The 19,048-nt window shown below is 36.2% G+C and overlaps 1 protein-coding gene across 1 annotated transcript; it reads left to right on the forward strand.

Annotated features, from left to right (window-relative positions):
* Window positions 1–365: 365 nt before the first annotated feature.
* On the forward strand, window positions 366–17,927 carry LOC134633173 (integrin alpha-X-like). The gene is made up of 30 exons (XM_063482041.1): window positions 366–460; window positions 3,167–3,269; window positions 3,434–3,537; window positions 3,919–3,989; window positions 4,603–4,717; window positions 6,887–7,014; window positions 7,136–7,281; window positions 7,702–7,852; window positions 8,408–8,552; window positions 9,148–9,221; window positions 9,385–9,505; window positions 10,132–10,271; window positions 10,390–10,530; window positions 10,622–10,834; window positions 10,951–11,084; window positions 11,762–11,904; window positions 12,012–12,166; window positions 12,277–12,402; window positions 14,463–14,536; window positions 14,705–14,846; window positions 14,936–15,034; window positions 15,136–15,215; window positions 15,287–15,373; window positions 15,485–15,554; window positions 16,619–16,717; window positions 16,854–16,934; window positions 17,042–17,152; window positions 17,302–17,415; window positions 17,490–17,600; window positions 17,780–17,927. The coding sequence occupies exons 1-30, from the start codon at window positions 424–426 to the stop codon at window positions 17,879–17,881; spliced, it is 3,417 nt and encodes a 1,138-aa protein (XP_063338111.1). The 5' UTR covers window positions 366–423; the 3' UTR covers window positions 17,882–17,927.
* Window positions 17,928–19,048: the final 1,121 nt, after the last annotated feature.

Genomic DNA, 19,048 nt, shown 5'->3' on the forward strand with positions numbered 1-19,048 from the left:
AACTTTTTACCAAAAAAAATATTTTCACACCAGCAAATAACAGACTGATAGAACCTTAGATTGAAGGTTTTTGTTTTGCTATTTCTTATCTTCATATTCATAATCACAGTGATTTTATCTTGTGGCTCAGAAACTAATAAACTATCCAATGTGTTTACTGTAAGTGTCACTATTGTTTACTTAAAAAATAAGTGTTTAATTCACATTAAACAACACCTCCACAGTGTAGTTTGGCATCAAACAGACAGTGCTCTCAGTATTGTAGCTCCTCCTACATAACCAACCGTTCCTCTAAATAAAACTCTTACCTTTGAGGAACTCTCTTATGATTTCTGCATTTTGATTTCATCTCCTCCTCTGAAACTTTCAAGAGAAGTAATACTGGACTCCTGTGTTGTTTATGTTTTCCATGTGAGTGACAGAATGGACTGGATAATTAGTGCTACGCTATTCTTGTCAGGTAAGACAAGCTTGCGCATTTTGTGTTTGTCTTTTATTCATTAATAATAAATGTCTGCAAACAGTAAAAATATGTAAGTAAGTTTTTCTACTAAATACACACAGGACAGTGACAAAGTTTGTTTAAAAAATATATTTTTTGTGGAATTAAAAACAAGTAGGGACTACAGATTAGCAAGGGAAAGCAAATGATTTATAAATACTTTTGTAATGGCCGTTTCCTTATTTGCATTTTTCTCCTCTATCTCTGCAATCAACTCAGTTAGCTTCTGACTGTATAAATAGTTTAATTACTAAAATGTTTATGAGTTTATTTCCTGAATAGTCAAACATAACAAAAGTAAATTCTTTCTTACAATCCAAAATGAACTGTAGAACTGGACATAAAATCCAATATACTTATTACTTCTCGTGTATATATCCATTTTCCATCACCATGTCCCTCAGTGGCCAAGCTCAGCAAGCCTCAGACACAGATCCAGCCATGTAGGCACACACCCACACACACACACACACTTGCACACACACCCAAGCCATTCACTTACTTGCTCACACATATCCACCCATTAACAACACAAGCAGTGGACCAGATGCGACCTTGTGATCCGTTTTGGGAAGTACTTAGTCCTAACACATGCATTTGGAGAGCTGTATAGATCCAGTCTATGAAGAATGTACCAAAAATCTAAATTTGTATAGAGTGGCTAATAAAAATTTAGAGTTTACCTGGTCAAAGACTTTCTTTGTAGCTAAAAAGACAACTGCGGTTTCTAATTTCTTGATGGAGCAATAATCTATTATATTTATATTATATTTATTAGTCTGTGTGTTTTTTTTAGTGGTGGAGTGTTTACCCTTTTTGATCAGGATGTATTATGTATGATTCAAGTGATTTTATTCGAATCTTCTGACAAGGACTTTGCAGAGTATTTTAAGGTCAACATTTATGATTGAAATTGGGCGGTATGTTTGGAGATCACTCTGAATCTGAGTTACCATTTACCAAAAAAAAAGTAGGTGCTATCATAGGCCAAAGTTCTTTGTAACACTCAGCTGGGAAACCATCTGGATCTGTGGCTGTGTCAGAGAGACTGGCACTGGTGCATGATCTCTGATAGTGATAAAATGAAGCTGCTAACTAAAAACTAGTCCAAGCAAGAGTGTGAGTACTAGAGTAGTGTACTGGTTATAAGAAGGTGTAATCCCTGAGAGTGGGGTGATGTTAATGCCAAGCATGGCAAAGACCAAAATCACTCATGTATTGTTTAAGAATGTCTGTGGAGTGCCCATTCCTTTGACTCACTGCTGTACTGAGCCTTTGATTGCTAGAAACATTTGATTCCTAGATACTGGCAATACATAAATACCAAGCCTGGATCTAAGTGGATCTAAGTTTTACAAATCTACCTTCTGGATCTGTAACAACAGCTGCTAACAGTAAGTTTATTCTTCTGCTTATTAGTACGGCTACACTTCTGGTTTTTGAGTTGTAACAAAATGAGAATGTGTGAGGAAACTGTGGAAAAGTGTGTGCACAGATGTTTCGGACCAGTGAGTCCACAATGTAGAAAGATAATGTTTGCCATTTAACGGGTTAGAAAGTTTAAGCCTCTTTTACTTCAAACCAACTTCCCATACATGCCATGCGACAAATCTCAGTGTGGTCATGTATAACCTATCCTAGTACTAACTAGGATCAGTACAGCCATTGTGTGGTGTTTTGGTCATAATAAAGCTGCCCTTTGACATACAGCTTATTGACCACGATGACAGCCTGGGAGCCTCCTTGAATGAGCCTTTTTTTGGATAGAGAACAGGAACTTGCATCACTCCAGCATTTCCTTTGGAAACTGCAAACATTCAAGTCTGTCCCTCTCAGCTCCCGGCTGCGGCTTTGTACCAGTGTTTGAATTTGTCCACAAAAGATCGGGATCTGCATCCATCTGCTCATTTACCTTCAAAACAATGAGCACGGTGTATGCTGATGTCTCACCGTTGTTTCTGGATCCTCTTCTGCCATCTCTGGTTGTCCTGAAAACACCAAGCTATCCATCATGCTGTGAGCCTGGAGCTCAATAATAGTGTCTTTGATCTTTCAGTTTTCTCAGGTCATTCCTTCTCGATGGATTTCACCGACTATCTGAGGATGGTGTTTACAGCAGCAAGTGTTTGCAGCCAGCAGCTGCTGTCTGAATTTCATTGGCTCATGCAGCACTTGAAAGTCTTTTTGAAGGATTGCCAAAAGGGCCAGGCGTGAGTCACAGCTGCAGAGGGAATTCTACGTGGTACACTTTCTAAGTGTAAACTGGCAGAGAAAATTAGTGGAACGTTTGCAATTAGCAATTTAGCTCAACTACACATGCTCAGTGCTGCTGAGATTCTTGTTTGGCCTTGCATGACTACAGCATACCCCCTTGACTTTGTTACATATGGATGTTGTGGTATGAAAATTTTCACTGTATGGTAATCAAACCAAAAAACATTTAAGCTTCCACAATGAAATCTAATAACTTCCAAGCAAGTAACTGCTTTGAGCACAATATTCTGAGCTTTTTAGTCACTAGTGCTAATGAAACGGTTAAAAAAAACCCCCACAGTCTACTTTTCTCAATGTGATTTGTAATTAGAGGTGCTATAACCACATTTTCATTCTTATGAAGGCTTTAAATAAAACTTCTGATGTTCTTCTTTCTTCTTAAATTTTCAGTGTTAAATGCCACACTTTGTTTCAATATTGAGCCCGTGGCTTGGAGGGCCCTGAGGAGCTCTGCTGCTGGTTTTGGTTACCAGGTGGTTCAAAGACAATCAGAGTAAGTGAACATTGGTTTCCATCTGTGTGTTTAAGATTATTGCTATTTATGTATTTATTTTGAACTACCATCTCTGTTATGCCCCACAGCAAAAAAATAAACATATAAAATACTTGTAGTTTTGTAGTTTAGACTAACATCATTGACTGAATTTCTTTCCTCAGTCTGCTGGTCAGTGCTCCACTTGAACAGTATTCACAAAATGAAAGAGGGAGAATATATAGGTGCACCACATCTCCCCAAACCTGCCAAGATATACAATTTGAAGGTAGGTAACTGTTAATTTCTAAATGTCCTAAAACTCTGACAGTAAATATTTTGCTGTCAAAGAAATTTTGCACAAATCCAGGCACAGGAACTCGTTAAATCAGTTCATAGAGTACATATATCTAGGTATCTTAGTAGGTAACATTCACTCTTCAAAAACAATATTGATTTACCAGTTAATAAAATTAAATAAGCAAAGAAAAAAAAATCATTAAGGTTTTTCTTTTCTATTGTTTTCAACATTTTAAAATGACATAATAGTGAAATTTAATTCTGTTTTTCTTTCAATTTGTTACCTTCACCCTTGTGCTCTTACTTTTACAGTGTATTTTATGTTTTGTTAAAAAAAAAAAACAATAAAAATTTAATGTTTTCATTACAGCACCAGGTTTCGCAGTCAACATGTCGCTTGGTTTGACTATGAAAAGCGATCAAACAGCACAAAACACTGTGGTGAGTTACTGAACTGCAGACATTACCAGTGCTTTGTTACATTCTCTAAGGATCAAACTCTTCTGTCCTCTGTGTGTCAGATTTTTTGTTATAATCTCAAAATGCATGAAGGTCAATCCATGAAAATTCAGTTTACCTGCCACCTGTCCCAAACTGATTTATTGGGTACAATAACTTCAGCAAATATTAAATTTATACTTTCACATATTTCGAGTTAGAAATGCTCCAAGTACACAGGACCGGATTGAAATGAGATACTTTTATATTTAAGGTTTACAGATTTAAGTTGTAGTGCTAACTATGTGTCTGTGTGGATAGTGTATTAATAATGTACTTAATAAGTTGTGAAGGCTCTAAAGTGCTGTAAAATTAACTAATGAAAAAATTAAAATCATGTTTTAAAATGCTCAAATTTGTCCCTTAACGTAGAAATGGTTGATTATATCAAGGTAAAAATTTGCACGACTTCTTTAAAAGACTAAAGTTGTTTTTTTTGTTTGTTTTTTTAATCACCAATTCTGAACAGTCATATAAGAATTTGTTTTTTGTCAAATTGGGTGATCTCAAACAATAAACCATTGTTTAATCACATCTTGGCTTTGTCTCCTCTCAGGTGTGTGGTCCAACCATTGCAAAGGACTGCAAAAGCATCACCATGTACAACGGGGTGTGCTTTCAGTTGGACCGTTATAATAGGCTTGGACCACCCGTACCTTCTTCTATTCAAGGTAACAGTAAAAGGAGTTTGTCAAAGAGACACTCTTTAACACATACTCTCTTATACATGTCAGCATAAATTAAGGCTGATCAGAAAAAGCAGTGGAGCAAATAAAAAAATACTTTTTTGGAAGATGAGATTGCTGCAAAGGTAGAAGGGACACCAGGCTACATGTATGACTTGTATGACTTGGTGTAAAAAAGAGATGATCGTCAAGGCCAAATCTGAAGCCACACCCCTAAAAAACTTGCAGGAAAAACACCTAAATCAAGTTTTTTTTAATTATATTTTTATTGAAAAGGGCTTGTTACAATAAAGTGCATTAATATTATTTAGTCAAAAGGAAAAAAAAAAGACTTTTTCTTAGTCCTTTCGTTTTACATTCAGATAACAAAAAGTGAACTTGGTGGCTTGATAGTGTATACATAATGCAGCATATTTAACTTATTTACTTAAAGTACATTCAATACATATTATGAAGTAGAGGGTCGACCTGGCATTATACAATACATGGGAGATACACCAATTCAGGACTGATGTTACCTAAATTCAGGGCGGATGGGGGACACAAAGCTAATCCATTTATTCCATATTTTGTAGAATTTATCTTTTCGAATTTTTAAGGAGAATGTCAATTTTTCCATGTTAAATATTTCAAAAACCACATTAAACCAATCCTCAAGTATTGGCGGAGTTGGATTTAGCCACTTTTTGGTTATTGATTTTTTGCTGGCCACTGATAGCGCTTGTAAGAGCTTTGTGTCCCCTCCCTGGACCGAGCCAGCAACCAGGCCCAAGTACAAATTTACAAAATTAATATCAAATTTTATCTTAAAGACCTCCCACAGAGTTTTTATGAATTCCCAATCAGTATTTTTTTAAATTATGGAATCCCAAAAGATATGGTAATGATGTGCCTCTTCTGATCCACATCTTCAGGATGACTGTAGCTCAGGTGGCAGAGCAGGTCAGCCACTAACCAGAAGGTTGGTGGTTCGATCCCAGGCTGCCTCCTGGGATTCTCCTGGCTGCATGTCAAATATCCTTGGGCAAGATACTAACCCCATGTTTGCCTACTGGTGGTAGTCAGGGGGCCGGTGGCGCCAGTGTCCGGCAGCCTCGCCTCTGTCAGTGCGCCCCAGGGCAGCTGTGGTTACAATGTAGCAGGCCATTTACCATTTCTCCAGCATTCCGCTGTCCCATTTTTATATCTAGTTTGATGAGGGGTTTTGAAAAATCTAATAATTTTCATTGGTCTCGCCAAGATAGTGAACTTGTTGAGTACCAATCAAAATGACAAATCCTCTCCCAGTTCTCGTTTCTTATACCCATCCCTGATTCCAATTCCCATTTGGTCTTAATATTTTGAGTAGTATCCTTCCTTGCCTGAAGAAGCACATTATATAGTTTGGAGATTGCCTTTCTCAGAGAACCAACATATGCTAATTTAACTATCTTAAAAATTCCTGACTCAACCGAGTTTGGGTTTGGAATATTGCAATGTTTGTTAAAATAATCCCGCATTTGAAGAAACCTGAAGAAATCTACTTGTCTTAGGCCATTTCTTATTTGTAAAGATTGAAAACTCTGTAATGTCCCTTTATGTGTGAAGGAATCAAATGTTGTTAGTCCACTCTCTATCCAGGACTGAAATCTTTTATCACTTTCATTTGGTTTAAAATCTGTATCGTAAGCACACCATCTAAATTCTTTTAGTATTCGTTCACTAGAAATCATTTCCACATCACAAATTAGGTTTTGTAAATAATTATTTTCCTTTTTGAATGCATACGTTAGATAGTCTATTTAGAGTTAAAGTTGGATCTTTTAAATCAACTTTATTAAGAATTTACATTAAAGAGAAGCTTGTCTAAATGAGGTATTTATGGTAACCCCCACCCACAAAGTCCCAAGTCTTGCACTGCATTCAAGCACTTCAAGCAATTTCTCCTTTTAATGTGTGCCTTCCTCATCTTTGTTATTTATTCTTCTTGTCTTAGTATTTATATTTCCTGCACAGTTGGTGTGAGCAGCCATAGTTTCATTGTACATGTACAATGTGCAACAAAGGGCTATTCTTTTCTATTCTATTCTATTGTTTATATAATATGAGTGTGAGGAAAATGTTTAAATTAACCCTTTAAAATGTATTTCATTCTGAAATTAATCTCTTTGATAGGGTGCCCACTGCAAACAGACATTGCCTTTCTGTTGGATGGTTCAGGCAGCGTGTCTCAGCCTGATTTTCAAACAATGAAGATATTTGTGAAAGAGATAATTCAATCATTTCTCTCAGGTGAAACACAGGTGAGCAGCTGTTGTCGCTCTGTCAGTAAAATCATGGCACAGATATAAAATAGTCCCATTGTTATTTCTATTAAGCCCCATACAAATAATATATTACATGTTTTAATTTCTGCCTTTTCAGTTTTCTGTTTCCCAGTTCTCCACTGATCCAGAGGTTCACTTTAACTTTAAAAAATTTTCCTCATCTGGATCAGTGGAGACTGACATCAATGGAATAGGACAGCAGGGGGGATCTACTTACACAGCTAAGGCCATCACACATGTTGTGTAAGTAATACAATGATATTACTGAAGCACTGCAGTTACCTCATTGTTTGGACTTCCTGTCCAGATGACTTTTTTTCTTTGAATCTGACCACACTAATCTGACTGTGACTGCAGGAAGCCTTTTAAATGGGACACTGTACACAGACTTGGGTTTTAAAGTATCTTCACCAGAGTCATGGCACCAAAAAAGGCTAAATTCAAATGTTTGCAGATTTAAATTTGAAAAAAACAAATAAACAAACAAAAAAACCCCTTGTATTACATTGATTTGTACAAAAGTAAAAAAAACAAAACAAAAGCAAAACAGAATGATGTATGCTTAAATAACAATCGTGCAGTTTACCTGATAGTACATAATTTACAAGATCAACTGTAAAACAAAACAATCTTTAGAAATTAGATTTTTCTTTTATTTGACAGGAACAATGTTTTCACACCACAAAGAGGTTCCAGACCAAATGGGAAGAAGGTCTTGATAGTAATTACTGATGGACAATCTACTGACCGGTATGATCTACGAGATGCAACAAAGCGAGCAGAGAGTAAAAACATTGTTCGATTTGCTATTGGGGTAAGTACTTCCATTATTTAAGCTTGCAGAATGTTGGGTTTTATGCTAATACTTGGTTTTGTTCACTTGTCACACTACAGTCCCATTATGATGCACTATAGGGAGAAAAGTCCTGAGCAACTCACTCACTACACCTTCAGAAGCTGCTTGGCCATAGAGACCCAGTCTATGAAGCTCACAATTTTTGTGCTGCGTTAATGCCACAGGAGGTTAAAAGTGTTTTCAATTTTTACACTGAGTTGGCATGGCTCTAAATGCTTCCACTTTGAAATAATACCATTTATAGTCAATCGTGGAATATACAGGAGGGATTAAATTTCACAAACTGACTTGTTGCAGCAGTGAGATCATATTACAGTACCACACTCATATTAGGTAAGGTCTTTAAAATGACTGATTCTTTCTCAAATATTTGTTAAGGCTAAGTAATGGCTTAGTGATGTGTAGTGTGTAAATTGTACTATAAATCAGGTGAAGAATAAGGACTGTATTTTACTAAAGTGAGCAAATAATCTTGCTTAATATGAGGACTCAAACATATCTGTAAAATCTTAGGTGGGGAGTGCATTTAGGCTCCCTGATGCAAGAAGAGAACTGCGAACCATTGCATCCACTCCCTCATATGTGTTTGAGGTGGAGAACTTCGACGCACTTGAAGTAATAAGACAGAATCTACAGGACAAAATTTTCTCCATCGAAGGTATGAACATGAATTTATTGTTTCAACTTTGTTAAAATTCATGTAAATGTTTCAAAAATTCAAATAATTACATTATATTAAATATTATTTTTAGCTGCCTACCTATTCATAAGATTTTTTTCACATCAGATGTCATTCCTAACATGATGATAATCTGTGTGTTTTACTGGAATTGAAGCAGTGAACTTTCATTTGTTGTGTAAACTGCTACACTATGAAGCAACTAAAATCACCACATTGTATCAACTTTATTATATTGTATTCATTAGATTCACATTTCAAATTAAACATCCTGTAACTTTACATTAGAGAAATGAACAATAAATGCTTAGCACTGTTATAATAAACAGTAAAAAAATCATTTGAAATGATTTATTATATTAATGAATGTAATAATAATGCTAAATTTCATGCTAAGCATGCTATTACTATAACTTTTTGAAAGGAAGAATTCATTTTCAGATACTTTTATAATAAACAAATTATTTGAAAATTGTACTTAGCATAATGAAGCATAGTGAGAGAATGAACCTGTATGAATGAATATGTTGTATTGTGTCTCTCTTTTACCTTCTCATTTATTTTTCTGATACAGGATCTCAAAGCAGTGGAGAGTCACTGAAAATGGAAATGTCTCAAGAGGGATTCAGTGCAGTTTATGGGCCTGAGGTAATTTAAACTACCAGAAACTCATCAGACAGTCTAGTCATAGAAAGAAAGATTCACATGTGCCTGTCCGGCAGTTTTTATGACCTATAGGCAAATAAACATTTATACAGTTAAATCAGTTTAACAAATTATATATAAAATGTATTTTCTGTCTACACTGTAGGGAATTCAGATGTCTATTGTTGGTGCAAACCAGTGGAAGGGAGGCTACGTGCAATACACAACAGGAGGGGAGAAGGTGAAAACATATGAGGATGTGTCTTTGGAGCCTGACAGTTATCTTGGTAAGAATATTACAGCTTTAACAATCTAACTCATACACATGTGATCATGTATATACACAGCTCTGCTCCAGTTCTTTCACCCAGACACACTAATGAGTTTGCAAAACAGACACAATTTTGTCATGAAACGGCTGTGTCAGGCAGGAGAAAGGACCCAAATGCAGAACTCAAAACACAGGGATGAACTGAAGGAGGCAGCTTTATTGCAGTGGCAAAACTTACACAAAAAACACTTATAAAACCAAACCAAAACCTAGAAACTGGGAACTAAAAACAAAACACTGGGAAACTCAGGATTGCAATCTCTGGGAGCACAACAGGAGAAACCCACAAGCATGAGGGGACGATGCAACGCTGACTGAGAGAAAGTAAAGCAGGAAACATAACACATAAACGCAGGCTTAACAAGGGGATACAGCTGACAGGGGAGACAGAGCAACCATGGAACACAGAGACAAAAACCAGAATACTAAGAACGCTAACACCGAAACCAAAACACTAGAAATAATAAATACTGACAGAAGTTCAATAATAATGCAAAACACTGGGTCACTGACCCAGGACCATGACAAATTTAAATGGAGGCATCTTAATCTTTCTTTCCCTTTTGAATACCTAAATTCTAGGTTACTCCATGGCAATTGCTAAAACCCAGCGTGGCTCTCTGACAGTTGTTGGTGCTCCAAGATATAAACACAGAGGAGCTGTGGTCGCTGTTAACAGAGAAAACTTGAAAAACCAAAAGATTGAGTCCTTTTCGTCACAGGTATGTTTTTGCAGGAAGACAGATCTGAATCAAATTGTAAAATTATTTTCTCAAAAATAAAAGCTGTTTCAGTTACACAGTTTTTCTAATTAATAATTTTTTGCTTTAACATTATCAGAATGGTCAATATTTTGGGGCAGAGGTGTGTACCATGGACATAAATAATGATGACATCACTGATCTAATCTTCATATCAGCCCCAATGTACATGGAGCCTGATAGAGAGGGAAGAGTTTATGTTTGCAGATTAATTCATTTGGTAAATCACAGTTTTATCTACTGCAATAAAATTAATGAGCTAGTTTGTCTATATTTTAATGACCATAAAATACTCACTCTCCTCCTTTTAGATTGTGGATTGTAACTTTAATGATCCATTAGTACTAAGAGGACATGCAGCTGTCAAAGGAAGGTTTGGCTCTTCTCTTGCTGTACTGCCTGATCTAAACTCAGATGGATTCAGGGATTTGGCAGTTGGAGCACCTTTGGAGAATAATGGTGAAGGCAGCATCTACATATTCCACAGTGAAGGAAGAGGAAGAATCATTCCTACTTACTCACAGGTACAAACATCAAAGAACTCACAATGATGACTAAAATCATCTACCACGTAATTCCAATATCTATACAATCTACAGTTGGAATATATAATCTGATTAAAATATTTCAATGTACACAGAGAATAACTGGCTCTGAGGTCCAGTCAGGACTGAAGTTCTTTGGCCTGACAATCAGTCAGTCGTCTTTTGATCATAGTGGTGATGGACTGCCTGACTTAGCGGTGGGTTCAAAGGGCAAAGTTGTCTTATTGAGGTAAGTCCAAGAAAGTGTAATCATACATTACTGTCATTTACGATAATTCTATAATTTTTGTTGATGGTGAACCTTAATGAATTTACTAATGGATAAATGTTTATGTCGGTTTGAAATATAGAACAGGATAAAACATTTTTTTTTCAAATGTCAAATTATATTAAGTCAAGGTCAAGTTTATAATTTTAAAAAGGTAACTAATCGATGGATTTTCTTTCTAGTTATCTTAACTCATGATTGAAAATGCTCTACTGGTTAAAGAAGCAATAAATGTGGTTGGTTAAGCATCTAGAATTATAGTCTGTGTTCAGTGTTGTTGTAACAAATGATTTCCATTCAGAAACTGAAATGCATGCATTACCCCAAAACAGAAGATTTAATAAAATAGTGTGTAGTAAAGTCATGTTAACATTGTGAAATAGTTATCATTTAGTAAGCCAATTGGCATGATAAAGTTACTTAACTGAAACACTATTGTTCTAGAGTTATGAAAATTCAATCAAAAAGTGTTTCCTTAAATGTTTATTTAAGATTTGTTGTATAAATAATTAATTGTCATTTACAACATTTCAGCTTGAAGAGAGACATTTTTAGGTGACTCAAAATTCTGTAGCTTTAAGTTTGGTACTAATTAAAACCCCAAATGTAATTTACATGTTTTTCCCCCTACTTTCTAGATCAAGACCCATAGTAATGGTAAAAGCTGAGGTGTTATTCAGCCCAAACCAAATTCCTACTCAGAATGTAGACTGCTCAAAACCATTGGAGAACACAGCTACAATCTGTTTTATCATGAGCAGAGTGTCTACAGTCAACGCAGGTTCATCATTCACCTCACTTTTTGTAAAACAAAAAAGCCACTGTCCATTATTTTAATGTTAATGTCTGAACATTAGTAACATTTAAATCAAAATGTATTTGTTCCAGCTCAAGCAAGGATTGATTACACTTTAACACTGGATGCTTCTCGCAAATCTCCATCCAACCGGGCTTATGTCAGTGGGAAACAACAAGAGCAGTCTGGATCAGTTACTGTTGACTTACGAAACCGACAATGTTCAACTGTAAAATTCATTATCGAGGTAAAATCTAAACATCTGAAAAAGTACTAAAACCAAGAGAGATTGAAGTCATTAAACAAAAGATTGTTTTTTCAGAGTCCTCTAAACTTAACGTTGTTCTCTTCTTTCAGGCCTGTCCAGAGGATGCTCTTAATGTACTTTCCAATGAGCTCAAATTCATATTTGATGGGTTGCCATTAAACACAAACCTCAGGCCAAGTCTTGCCCCACAGACTCAAACAGCAACTATTTTTCCTGTAAGTAACCCAAGAAAAAAAATACCAACCAACTAAAAAACAAACCCAAAGAATATTTGATTGGATAACTGAGTTAAGAAACAGCTTTAGTTTTGCACTTTCATTTTCAAAGAGCCAAATTGCTGTTCATTAACAAGCATTGCATTGTTCTTTGTGAAGAAATATTCTTCAAGAAGAAGAACAATATGTACTTAATTATATTGCAATTTGTGGTGCAAATGACCAAATTATGCTTATTTTTTGCTTGAGAGGAAGTAGAGCAAAGGCAGTCTGCAGACAGTCACAGACTGCCCGTCTGCCTGCAGACATTGTTTGTTGTCAGATGAGGACAGCATCAGAAACACATGAATCATCCAGTCTTTAGGCTAATCTTGCGTGCCGTTGATAGTCCATCAGTCAGCTACCGAGAAAAGTGAAGTTATGACATCCAAAGAGCTGAAGTGAAACCAAGTGTTAAAAACAATGTCAAGTGTCCACTTTGCACAATCTATTTATGACTTTTTTTTCCTATTTTTTTGCATATTTGATCTATTCTTGGTGAACTCTACTGTTTCCCCTTTCCCTATTCTGGACCACTTGTCAACAAATCAGCACTTGACTGAAGCATAGGTCATTTTGTCTAGCGATATACAGTTGGGATTGTGGAGGACTGCACAGGAGCACATTTGCAGTGGTTGAAAACCACCAAAGTGGTATACTGACTTGCAAACTGCCAAAACTTCTGATACTGTTTTTGGAGTCTGCATAAGGAGATAAAAGTATGTCTTGGACACTTGCTTGCATGTGCTTCACTCGCTTGGTGGTTGCATTATGTCCTCCAGACCTTTTTTTTTTTCAGCTGAAAGGTGACGGGGCTCTTCTACTTATTGGTCATGTTAAAGATCTCAGCTGTTGCTTCCTAATGGATGTGGCAACTGTCTCCGTTTGACTCACAAAAATTGCAGAGCTGGAAGGAAGAATATCTACTTGGTACCAGATCAGACATGTTGAGCTGCTCCTTGGCTCCATAGTCACCGTTGCAGATGAGAAACTAACTTTGACCTTCCCATGGCTGGATGTAGCTGCCAGCCTGGCATTTCACCTTTTGAACAAGCTGGGAACTAAGCCAAATGCCTGTGCTAGCTCCATGTCTTGCCAGAAAATCTGAGCCTAATTCTCTATCCTGAATAAGGATGATTTCCACGCTGCTGGTGATAACTACACTCACCCTCCATCTGTGGGGTGCAGAATCAGAATCCTTTAATAAGCTGACTAAAAAATGATGTGGTCATAGTTGCTCCAAGACAGTAAGTGGCCTTCTGTAGTTGCCTACATCTGGCAGGTGTCCATCTCCCTTCTTGACCAACTTTTCTGGGACTAGCCTCATCACTGTGGCCAAGCAGCATTCAATTCACCCCCTGCCCTATGCTCTTCCCAGTGTTAGGGTGGTCTGCATGCCAAACACCCAGTCACCCAAACTCTGGTTCACTCTAGCTCCACATCTAATTGAAGGGCTACTGTTGTTCAAGAGACACCCACTAAGTGGACAATTTTATTACCTTCCATAAAAAACAGATCTCTTTAGAAAAGATCAAATTTGTCTAAAGATGAAATTATGGCGGAAATATTTTGTTTTTGGTCCAAAAGGTTAGAAACAAAAATTCTGTTCATATCAATACTATTTTTTGTAAACACATCTGGAATCTGGGCATTATTTTGGAAAATGTTCTCAGTTTTGATAAGAATATTAATAAGGCCACAGATACTTCTTTTTTTAATCACTTAAAGATATATATCAAAAATTAAATAATTCTCAGCTAAAACTGACTCAAAGAAATTAGTCTGTGCTTAAGCAGGTAAGACTAGTGTAATGTTTTATTTACAAGATTTTCCAGATAATCAGTATTATTACTTCAACTTTTTCAGAATATATCAGCCACAGACCTTACATGTAAATTTGAACATATTAACCTAGTACTGAAGTCACTTAATTGGCTCCCAGTTCAGTTTAAAATCTACTAGTTCATAAAGCAAATAATGTATGTACTTTATTTACGTTTCCATATTGCTCTCTTTCACAGTTAGGGTTTGAGATCAACTGTGGTACTGACAACACATGTGTTGATAACCTTAAAGTGGATTTCAGCTTCACCAGGTGAGGCTTGCTTGTGTGAGCACAGCTATTGTTACCATATTGTTTGAACTGAAAAATAACATGGTTTATCAAAGCTCAAAGTACATTATATTTGATGCACTGTGGCATTAGTATGCCTGTAGCCTTGTTTCCTCTCTCTTTCTCTCATCTTTCTCCATGTGCTACCAGATCCTCAGAGGTTAAAGTGGGGATTGATGAACTTCTGAATGTCACAGTCTCAGTGGAGAACAGAGGAGAAAACTCCTACAACAGTCGTGTTATTCTCACATATCCAGCTGGACTCTCCTACAGGAAGTTCACAAGTCAGCAGGTAAGGTATCCGGATCAAGCCTGTATCAGTTCATCACTGATCTGCTGCTGTTCAAATGCATCCAGGAATCATTTTGTTTTTTAATAAAGGGAAGAATTGAGTGCAACTCCTTGGACAGTGAAGATGGTTTATCCCGGGGAAGGACAGACTGCACTATTGACAAGCCAATTTTCAAGAGCCAAACTAAGGTGTTTTTTTGTAAATAACAGTTTTTCATCAATTCTTTTTTTCTGACTTTTGCACAATTTAAAGGCAAAAAGAAGTCACTCATCTTTCTCATTCAATTAAGGTTTCTTTCATTGCCTCCTATGGGATTGACACCAACAGTCAATTTGAGAAGGAGATCTTTATCACTGCAAATGCCACCAGGTACTGTTCCTTCTTCATTTAAGTAACAGCCCCATGTATACATTACAAATATGTTCACTTCTCTCTTTCAGTGGCAATCAGGAGCATGCCCCTACAAGTGAACTTTACAAAAGGAAATCAATTAATGTAAAATACAGCATTTTTATGACATTTGCGAGGTATGTGTTGTTCTGTTTGTAACTAAAGAAATCATGTAGTAAGTAACAAATAAGTATGTAATAACAAGTATTATATATATTTTAAACATTAAATATACATTATCTGTTTAGCTCACTAAGCTACAACAATTTCACGTTTGGGAAGAATGATTTGAAGAAACCAGTCCAACAATCAGTTAAGGTACAATTAAACTTCTACAGTGGTGTGAAAAAGTTTTTGCCTCTTTCCTGATTTACTATTTTTTGTATGTGTCTGTCACACTTAAATGTTTATCAGATAATCAAAAAATTGTTATTATTAGACCAAGATAATACAAAAAATCATTTATGTTGATTTTATAACATAAGTTAACTGTGGTGTATCACAATTTTGGAAAGTAGTACAATTTCTCTAGCCACACCCTGACCTGATTACTGCAACATCTCTTCTTAAGAATTCACTTAAATAGGACCGGCCTGATAAATTAAGTAAACTAAAAGATCCTCAACAGACAGACATCATGCTGCATTTCAAGGAAAATCCAGAACCAACAAGAAACAAAGCAATTGAGATCTCCCACCACTTACCTCAGTCAGGGTCAGAGTTCATGACTCCAACATAAGAAAGAGTCTGGGCAAAAATGGCCTGCATGGCAGAGCTCCAAGATTAAAACAACTGCTGAGCAAAAGGAACAATAAAGGATCGTTTCAGTTTTGCTAGAAAACATCTTACCGATCCCCAAGACTTTGGGGAATATACTCTGTGGGCTGATGAGACAAACATACCAAAACATCATTAAGGAGAATGTTGGGCCATCTGTTCATGACCTGAAGCTGAAGCACACTTGGGTTCTGGAGCAGGACAAGGATGCAAAACACACCAGCAAGCACACCTAGTCAAAGTCCTGACCTGAATCCCAAAGAGATGCTGTGATATGACATTACAAAGGTGGTTTTAAAGCTCAAAAACCCTCCATTGTGGCTGAATTACAACAATTCTGCAACAATGAATGGGCCCATGTAGGTTTGGATATTTTTTCCTCTCAAACATAAACACCTTCATTTAGAAACTGCCTTTTGTTTTTACTTGTTATTTTTGTCTAATATTTAAAGTTGTTTGATGGTCTAAAACATTTAGGTGTGACAAACATACAAAAAAAATAGGAAATCACTTTTTCACAACACTGTATCTATATTTTTCTAAAGTCCATTGTATGATTTAGACCTAAATTTAATGGTTGATTGTCCTTTTCTTTATTTGTTTAGGTTACAAACGATATCAGAGAGCTTAATTTCATTGTGGTGATCAAGGTTCCAGTGAAGCTTGGTGAAAAAGACATTTGGGTGGATTTGAGCAGTCTACAGGTATTACATTTTCAGAAGTTCTAGTTTTTGACTCCACAAATGGCTTAAATTTTAATATGGATGGATGCATGTGGTGAAATTAGAACTAATAAAACTATCAAACTGTGTTTTATTTAATAAATCAAACACATTTCAGATTTCAGATTGTCAGAGAGGAAATGATGAAGAGCCAAGTGTCAGAGATTTTGTTCCAAAAATACAAAAGAATAAAGTGGTGGTAAGTATGCCTCTGTACTTAACTGTTCATATTTACCCTAATTGTAGATTTAAAAAGAAATCACATTACACTGGATCACAGCTTGTGTTGCATTTTCTCACCCTCAGGATTGCTCTGTAGCCTGGTGCAGAGTGTTCAAGTGCAACTCGTTCTTGAAAAGACTGCAGAGTAGGACATACGAAATCTCTGCCAACATTAGTTCAGGATGGATAGAGCAGGTAGTTGAAGGGAAGTTTGTGTTGTCTCATTAAGATTTGTTCCTGAGTATGTACTAATAACTTTTTTTTTTTTTTTTTTTAGATGAGTATGTTTCCTGTTAAATCGAAAAACACCCAATTTTGGCTCATTGTGTTCTATTTTTTCTTAGATTGGACTTCAATCTGCCAAATTCCTCTTGACCAGTACAGCCACTGTGGAGTATGACCAAAGCCAATACATCTACTTTTCAACAGTGTCTAACAACAACCCTCCTGTTCACAAGGTGATAACATATTTTTTTCTCTTGTTTTAGTTATGTAAGAGCTTGAATATAATCTATATTCTATTATCTCTCAGCTTGAAGCAGTGGTTGAAGTATATTCTGAGGCAAATTTCACCAAAGCGATCATTGGAGGATGTCTGGGAGGGTTGACTTTTCTGGCTTTACTCACTGTTGGTCTGTATAAGGTAAAAGACACTTTTTTACACTTTTCTTCAATTACTTGCACAGCTTTAAAGTTTTTAGATAACATGTCCAGTTCAAAATAGTTTAAAGGTTAGTATATTCACTCATATAGCTTTGGTATTTTCATTAATCTTTTTAATGGATGACTGATGCATTTTTATGTTTTTCCTTGCAATTCTAGGCTGGATTTTTCGAGAGTAAGTACAAGCAGATGATAAATGACAATGCAGAGGACAGTCCAGATCCAGGGACTGATGGAAGTCCATCCCCGGCAGAAAAATAAAGTTCACATTTGTAGTTGCATGTTTAAACTATATGAAAGCTATAGATCCTCCTTGTACTTTTAGAAGTCAACATTTTGTGTAAAAATGTCAATGCTACCACATTTGATTAATTAAACCAAAAACAGCTTGTTGTGTCTGACATCATTCCCTCACCCACTCATTCACTGTTATCTATGATAAAGGTTCCTCCCATTTTCAAAGTGGCTCTTTTTTGATGAATACTTTACTATACAATGAATATTTCTGAGTTTGAATTGCAAACATTGTACAGTGAATTAGAATTTTTGTGTTTAGTGCAGTGCGATACATGCAAATTCTTGTTAGTTTTTGTAGTTTTGTGCTGATAGTGTTGGCACAACTGTCTCTTTAGCACCACCATTAGGTGATTTTGTGAATAGTTTTGACACATAGTGACACTGCAGGAAGTGGAAAGAAGTAGGAATTTTTAAGGAAGCTACACATGACTGCAACCAATCCACATGCATCAGCCCTTAATCCTTAGTCTTTTGTGGCATCATCTGTATGTATATTGTTTATATGATCAAAAACAAAAATAATCCCACCACAGTGTAGTGTGTTGTTTAAAACATAGTGCTGTCAGTATTGTAGCTCAGTGTACACAGGGCTTCCTCTAAATCACTGACGTAACTCTGAACAGTCACCCTGTAACTTCTGCATTTTGGTTTTCAACTCTGACTTTGTCAGCAGAATTAATACGTCACTCATTTCTCAAACTACTTTCATGGATGTAACACAATGGACTGTTTAGCTTGATGCATGCACAATCATTCTGGTAACAGCATCCTAAAAAGTAGATTCTGTTCATCTGGATGTAGTGTTTTTAGTCGAAAAAACATTTATAAACTCATCCAAGTGAGTTTTTCAGTCTCAGCTGTCTGCAGGTTTCAGCAACCTTATAAATTAGGGGTGTCAAACATAAGGCCTTGGGGCTAGTGTTATAAGTGTTAAAGATTGTCCTATAGATAAACACACACACACACACACACACACACACACACACACACACACACACACACACACACACACACAGACACAAACACACACACACATACACAAAGGCAAAAATGGAGAATGGAAGCACAGACTTGAAACAGAGACAGACGCCAAAAACACAAAGACAAGATATGAGACCATATCATCTAGCT

Source organism: Pelmatolapia mariae, linkage group LG8, assembly GCF_036321145.2.
Source record: "Pelmatolapia mariae isolate MD_Pm_ZW linkage group LG8, Pm_UMD_F_2, whole genome shotgun sequence".
Lineage (NCBI taxonomy): Eukaryota > Metazoa > Chordata > Actinopteri > Cichliformes > Cichlidae > Pelmatolapia > Pelmatolapia mariae.

Excerpts from the sequence above, each read along its gene's own strand:
- LOC134633173 (XM_063482041.1), top strand. The coding sequence starts at position 424 with ATGGACTGGATAATTAGTGCTACGCTATTCTTGTCAG. Across the intron at positions 12,403-14,462 it reads AAACAGCAACTATTTTTCCT|TTAGGGTTTGAGATCAACTG; the intron begins GTAAGTAACCCA and ends TCTCTTTCACAG. Across the intron at positions 15,035-15,135 it reads TTTTCAAGAGCCAAACTAAG|GTTTCTTTCATTGCCTCCTA; the intron begins GTGTTTTTTTGT and ends CATTCAATTAAG.